We start from the raw sequence: 7,422 nt of genomic DNA on the forward strand, positions 1-7,422 counted from the left end.
TTTTTTTATTTCTTTTCAGATTTTGTAACTGCAAGTAAAGTATCAAAAGCTAAAATTGGCAAAAATAGATTTTTAAATTTTTTTATCTTCTCCAGCACCCTGTAAAATTATCTATTTTTTGTTCACTTATGTATTTGTATATGCAATGACAGATATCTACATTTTTTTTTTTATATTTATATAAAAATATATATATATATATATGACGTATGTATAAAGCAATTTGAACAGGCAGGCATGGCTTTCACATCCTATTTTTTTCTTGAGAGTTGAACAAAAGGTTGTGGGCTCAGGACTACGATCATCGGAGGTGTGACACATTGTGGATGCGCTTTAGAGGGTTCGTCATGTGTTGAAAATAAACGTTTCATCCCAAAAATAATACAAGACTAAAAAATGTCTAATTTGCAGGAAGGCTCAGATTATGCCCATCTGATGACTTGGGCTACAAAACAAAAAAGACATTTAAAAAACAAAATTGGCCAAATGTTGAGATGAAAAAAATAAAGACATAAAAGCTCTTTTGGCAATGTGGCTGATGAAACAGATCACGATAGAAACCTCATGACAAAAGCATCTATGTACAGAACTTCAAAGTGCCCTCCCCCTAGCTACGCGCCGTCTTTGAGTAGCGTGTTGATTTAGTGTTAATTGCCTGCTTTCACCTCCTCAGAAAGAAGTAAGAGCATTAATGGGTCAAAAGTAATCTTACTGACTTGGCTGTCTGTTCCAGTTGAAGGCAGGCACCACAAATTCACACCCTTCCAAACTCTAAAGTCACAAAGAGAGCCCTCTGTGAGACGGATGCATAATTGCAGATATATAATTCAATGGAAAACCCTTTGGCTAAATATGCACACGTAATACCTTTTTTTTTTTTTTTTGTCTTTTCAATCACAGCTCCGCTAACTCATTGAGATCATTTTCTAAATACATCAGGCACTGTATAATGGATGTAGTGTGGATGGGGACGTAGCGATGGTCAGTAGCTAATAAGCACTGCCCCAATGTCCCCGAAGCCTCAGCACACCCTACTTTCATTGTAGTATTAATTAACACACACACACACACACACACACACACACACACACACACACACACACCCCAAAACGGTGACCTTCCCATCTTGCCCCTCATTATTCCTTAGTTTCTGCTGCCTGCTTCAAATATCAGATTGCTTTTGTTTTCCAGAGGTAACCACCTGCCTTATTTTGGGCTAGTCAATTCAAGCAAAGCTAATTAGTCAAATATGAACAACAGAGAAACCAAAATCAAGTGGAGAAAATGAGTCAAAAGTAAAGCCAAAAAAGGAAAAAAAAAAAAAAACACAAATCATAAAAAGCTCTTTTTGCAATCGTGTCAGCCATGCTTTTTTAAAAACAGACAGGAAGCTGTTTGGAGGGGCACACCCAGAATGTGTCAGCTCATAATTACATTTTTAGAGCTCAACAAATGCACTACACGTGAAAAATGACAGAAATTAAACAAGTTAATGTGAGCGTAGGTTCTCTTTCCTTCCATTTCTTTTTCTCTCCCAACAGGGTGGGGCAGGTGACGGGGGGGGGGGGAAAATCATGTGATTACACTGAAACCAAATGGTTTGCGTCAAATAGACATTGAACTTGTAATTCATACAAGTGAGGTCCCCAATTTAGAGTGATTAAAAGGAGGGTGGGTGGGCAGGTTGGGGGTCTTTATTGCTATATATAATTCAGTGCAGATTTATGAGTAATACCACAAACGCATCCACCTGGTATATGATTCATGAAGAAAAAGAAAGAGAAAGAATGGGAACTGAACTCAATGAACAGAGGGAAAAATATGGATCTTACACAACGGCGTTGGGTTTTGTTGTGTTTCTGTGAAGTCTCCATTGGTTTCTACTTTGTTTTTTTGAGAGCGTGTTAGGGTAACTGTACGGGCAGGCGCCTCCCTCCCTCTCTCTCTCCCTCTCTCTCTCACTTGCGTCCGAGAGGCTAGCAAAAGGCAATTACCAGTTAACTGATCAGCAGGCAGGCTTGGGGCGGCTCGTCATTGGGTGAAGAGTTCAGAGGTCAGAAGGTCATGTGTTAGTTGCCGGTGGCGGCTAGGTGGTTAGAAACAAAAAACAAAACAAACAGAAAAAAAAGATAGAAAGGATATTAGTGTCAGCAAGAAGAGACTGGAATGACATCATTTTAACAATAAAATGAATGCAATCTCTTATGTCGGCCCCCCCCCCGCTCCTAATCCCCCGTGCCAATGTGAGATGAACCCAGCTAATCAACATAATCATGACGCGTTGTGACGCCATGATCCCAAACTACTAAGCCCCCACCCTGAATCAGCTAGCATGGCGGTGCAATTTAAGCGCACATTGCCCCCCCAAAAATCAAAACAGAAGCAAAGAGAGGTCGAACAGACAAACAGAATAAGAACAACAGAAATCTAGTGTTTTAGTGTCTGTCAAGTTGGAGTGCACATTACAGACAGTGTGATTAGTGGTGAGGAGTCTCACTAGTGTTATGTGAGCGGTAACTGTGACTAGTGCTACATGTGCAATGAATAGATGAATCGATGCTTTCCCGATTCTTTCTCTTTATTTAGCAGTATATCGTTATATAATATAAATATACACCAGAACCATAAATACATTTGATATAAAATGCTCAAATATAAAATGACAGTACCTCATGTACAACTGAAATATTTAAAATGTATTTTAGCTTTTTTATTTCAATCTATATGCAATATACTGGAGAGAATGCAAGCTACCTCAGCTCATGTCTGTGCGTGTCTTTCTTCAGTAGAAAAATAAAAAGGCAAAATAAATTTGAATTTTCAAGGTGAAATGGTGAGTTGGCAGCAGCATGACAACTTGTCTTCTGCCCACCAGGTCTCTCAGGCGCAGTATAGAAATGCTTTTCCTTTTTTTTCGTTGCTCCTTATGAGCCGAGGAGATAAATCATGTATGGGAACAAGCCTGCCCCGTTTTTAGGCTCTAATCTCACATCAGAGGAATGTCATTCTACACCTTTAACACTGCCTGCAAAGCACTACCTGTCTTCAACAGCTGCATGAACCAAAAAAAGCTGTTCGGATCACTTTCGCCTGAGCTTTGACACATAACATATACAGTATTCTGTAGATGATGTTAAGTGCTAAATGTAAACAAAATGTGCATACCACAGTCGACCATTTAGCTGGCACGTGGATGTGTGGGATAGGAAAGGTAGTGGGGGGGGGAGAGGAAAACAAAATGCAATACAGATGATGTACAAATTCCTAACTAAGGCATCGAGGCATAATAGGCATAATAATCATTGAAAGGCAATCAATCAATAGCAGAGTGTAGCTAAGAGACTAAACTGACCTCTGTCAGCGGTCACAATCCTTTGGTAAGGATGGACCCGCGTGTCATGCCGTCTCACTTTAGTAGCCATTGCACCTAGATCGCAACAGGTCCACAAGGTTAGAAACCATTCACGTTGAGCAGGGGAAAAACAGTCATCGTTTACAGTAATAACATTCACATTTTGAACCATTATCATTAGAATGCTTAGATAATACAACAATACACAGAAAAGGCAACATAATACAGATTATAGTACATGTACACACACACACACACTCACACACACATCACACAGAGCTTCTTTTTTTTACGTGTAGAAAATGCAGTAGAAAAAAATAACGCGCTTTTTTGGAGTTTTACTTGGTATTTAAAAATGCATAACTTAAGTAATAAAATTCCACAGTGCTCAGAGTTATAGGGGGCAGGCAAAGGGTAAAGGCTTCTGGGCTGTCACAAAAAAATAATGTGATTCTTCCTCTGGGATCCAGAGGCGGATTGAGAGAAATTTGTCTCTTTATTTTTGAAAGGTGGGGAAATCCAATATAGCTCTGATGGTAATTGAATAGTGCCAGACACCAGCTGCCTCTCCCTCTCTTTCACCATTCCTCTCCAGGTCAATCTGTTCACTGGCGGCAGAGGCTGTCATCTTCCTCTTATATTTATCACAGCTGATTTCTTCCTACTGCAGTGCTCAACACTGTCTTGTGGACATAACACAAACAAGCTTGTTTGCCTGTCACTGTATGCTCAAGTACGACACAAATAAGATGCGCAGGAATTAAGAAGAACTTAAGTTCTCTTAGAGGAAGGGAGGGGACACGGGAAATAAGTTTTCAAATTTAACAAGGATTGTGTTTTGGCATTGTCAAGTTAAGAGCGAGCTTTGGCGGACGACTATGCAACCACCTACACTACTCTGGAGAAGCAGATGGCTGGACATTCCTTTATGCTCAGAGAAGCCAATAGTGGCTGGATACAGTAGCGCAGGCAGCCGAACCAAGTGCACGAGTGTGTGTGTGAGAGGGAGTGAGTGTTTCCACACAGGGCCCTGTGTTGCTGAAGGCACCAATCGATAATGTGAGTAAATAAAATGCACTAAGCTGGTGTAACCCTGCAAGTTAAGAGAGAGAAGCCAGCCAGCTGCCCCCGTCTGTTCTACACATGACTCCCAGAGGCACGTCAGATACACAGGTTAGCTACAATCAGGCTAGTGTCTGCTGCTGGGAACAGCATTAGAGGACGACTGTGTCACATTAAAGCAACCGACTCTTCCGTCTTAACGTGGGAAACGGCCTCAATAAAACATACGGCGTTCATATAAGACTCTTTCATCAGTAGATGCTCGGTTATCTCTTTGGCAGCGGATGTGTTGAGCTTAAAGCACCGTCGAGAATGAATAGAATATACAGACCCTTGCATTGAACTGTACTCCTGACACAGAAGCTAAGGGGAGCGTCAGGTATTAGCACATAGCTGGAGTTCAAGAGGGGTGAAGCTAAGACAATTGAGAGAGGGGAGGGAGGAGTAAAAAGGGAAGAATTGAGGAATTTAATGAACATCCCCAGTGGGAGTGAGAGAGGGACAATCTACAGGCATCAAGGCCTGCCTGCAGAGAACCGCACAGAGAAATGATTTCAAAAGCTGCAGAAATCCGATGGGATCTGCCGCCAGACTGAATCTGCCTCCAGGCCGGTGCATGAAAGGGTTAGAGAGCAGGCTGCGCGTATGCGAGTGTGTTTCTGTCGGCACGCCTCAATTCACACCGAGGCAAGCGCTCCTATATGAACCTCGCAGAAAAGAGAATATCTAAACCTGAGAGCGTAATTGTTTGGCGAGAACGCAACTAAAACAGTGAAGTAACTTTAGTCTAAATGATAAACTTTCCAGGAGACTAGCCCTCACAAGGTTGTTGTTTTTTTTATCCCCCCCTTTGCCTTTTTTAATACAGTGTCCATATGAGCCACATAGCTGGTCATCCCATTACCAAGAGCTTCACCAGCACATCCACTCTGTGAGTTTGTCTGTTTTTGATCCTCAGGTAGACACGACATATTTACCTTTCAACAAGTCCTGACTGTGGCTCATGGCAGCTGCGTCCATCACCCCAGCTCCGGGGTAAAACAAGCTGCCCTCCTGTCCAAACTGGCTAAAGGGGGCCATTGTACCTGGACCCATGCCCCCCCAGGCTCTCTTACCTAGAACCCCACTGTGGTCGATGGGATACTCCAGCAGAGAGCTGGGTGCCAGGGCGTAAGGGTAGTCGTATGGGGTGGCGTAGATAAGACCGCCATCCGGTGAGGGAGGCACCAGGGTGGGGGTGCCATTGGACATCATGGCTGCCATCTGAGGGGATCGGATGAGGTTCATGATGGGGCCCCCGCCTGGTGTTTGTGGCCGGAGAGCCTGGGGAGGCATAACCTGACCATTGGGGGCCGCTATGAGACGTTGGCCCTGAGCGGCCGCTGCCGCCGCTGCAAGAGAGAATGCAAGGGTGGCTGCCATAAGCAAGAGAGCAAAGGACAGGAGTAGAAAGAAAGAAGGACAAGAGATAAAAGTGGAGTGTGGTTGATCATAATCACAGATGAACAGTGAAAAGTGAAAATACAAAAGGAGGAAAAAGAAGAGGTAACGGGAAGTGGCAGGTAGAGAGGGGAAGAGGAAGTGGGGCAAAAGGGAAAATTAGTCCATGCAATGATCATGGTGGTGAACCACTAAAGCCACAATCTGTTGCAAAGGAAAAAAAGTCAACATAGCCAAACAAAATAAAAACAACGCCCCTCACACCAAAACACAGGAAGCATGAAATGCTGCGGTCATCCCAATGCATTCAAATCACCACAGCAGCGGTACATTCATCTACTGGAAATGGCACAGGTGAGGTAAACGACACGCATGCCAACAGAAACAGAGCTGTTGACTGTATGCAGAGGAGAAACACTCAATGAAGAGAAGACTGATCAGGGATTTAGGCCTGAAGATGATCATCGAAGACGATGGGAACCTACTACATTAAGTTGTTAGTAACTTTACAGATTTTGATCCCCCACATAGTCAGCAGTCCGTTTAAGATGATAACGTACAAGTGAACACACAGAGATATACGCGTGTGTGGAGTGGTGACACAAGCTTCCCGATAGGCAGGTCAATTAAATCAAGCGCTTTGGTGACTAGAGTCAGATGGTGGACCAGAACATTTGAGCAGATAAATGTTAAATAGGGGAAATGAAACAGTGAAATTAAGCACCTATAGTTTCATGTCATAGAGTCCAAGTATATCGAAGAACCCAGTTTCTGATGTTGTGATAATAAATTACATTTTGAATGATAATTAAGAACATAATTCATGGTCCAGAGAGTAAATGCACAAGTTCTGGCTTTATATGATTCATTATATCCAAATCATAGATGCGATTATGCATTTAGAAATGGCATTTGTTGATTAAAGTCGGTGTAGAATTTGTTCTTTTCATATTTAATTGGGAATCCAAAATCGGAAAAAGACAAAATGATGCGTTGTCGTCATTTATGAATCAAACACAAAAAACAAGCTTTTTGTTTTTTTTGACTTTATGCTCAAGTCAAAATTGAAAACTTTAAAAAATGGGCAACAGGCTGAATCTTATTTTGATATTAAATGTGTCCGACTTGTGTGACCAGGAAGTTACGGACTTCTTATTTAAGTTCATCAAGTGCAAGACGCACATTAGTCATCCTGGTCACAGAAATCTGACACATTCAAAATCTAAATAAGAATTTACTTGAGGCATTAAATCAAAAGTAAGAAAAACAAGCTTTTTTTTGTGTTGGATTTATAAATGATAACAAAATAATGAATTGTTTTCATTATTCCGATTTTGGATTACTATGGAATATGAAAAGAGCGAATGACACACGGATCGATTACGAAGCAAACACTGAAGACATGTGAGCTAGTGACCAACATGCATTGGTGAGCAGGTGGAATACAGCAATGTGCTGAAAGAGTTTGCCAAGAGCAAGTGATACAGAGTGATGGCATCTGGATTGCAGGGGGGGGGGGGGGGGGGGGGGGAAGGAAAACAATTCATTATTTTGTTATCATTTATAAA

The 7,422-nt window shown here is 42.0% G+C and overlaps 1 protein-coding gene across 7 annotated transcripts in view; it reads right to left on the reverse strand.

Moving 5' to 3' along the window:
• Positions 1-208: 208 nt before the first annotated feature.
• Positions 209-7,422, reverse strand: part of qkia (QKI, KH domain containing, RNA binding a) — a 55,896-nt gene continuing 48,682 nt past the window's right edge. Inside the window, exons 6-8 of one of the 7 annotated variants that reach the window (XR_004212784.1) lie at positions 5,530-5,805; positions 3,166-3,427; positions 209-2,086 (exon numbers count right to left, since the gene is read on the reverse strand). Coding sequence is in view for 3 of the 7 variants with exons in the window: in XM_031847604.1 (XP_031703464.1) it covers positions 3,318-3,427; positions 5,392-5,829 (548 nt within the window). In the remaining 4 variants the exon portion in view is untranslated. Of the gene's footprint in view, positions 2,087-3,112; positions 3,428-5,391; positions 5,830-7,422 lie in introns of those variants that run through there. The other 6 variants (XR_004212782.1, XR_004212783.1, XR_004212781.1 and 3 more) reach the window with 6 other exon arrangements.

Source organism: Anarrhichthys ocellatus, unplaced genomic scaffold, assembly GCF_004355925.1.
Source record: "Anarrhichthys ocellatus isolate YVR2014 unplaced genomic scaffold, GSC_Weel_1.0 scaffold7, whole genome shotgun sequence".
Lineage (NCBI taxonomy): Eukaryota > Metazoa > Chordata > Actinopteri > Perciformes > Anarhichadidae > Anarrhichthys > Anarrhichthys ocellatus.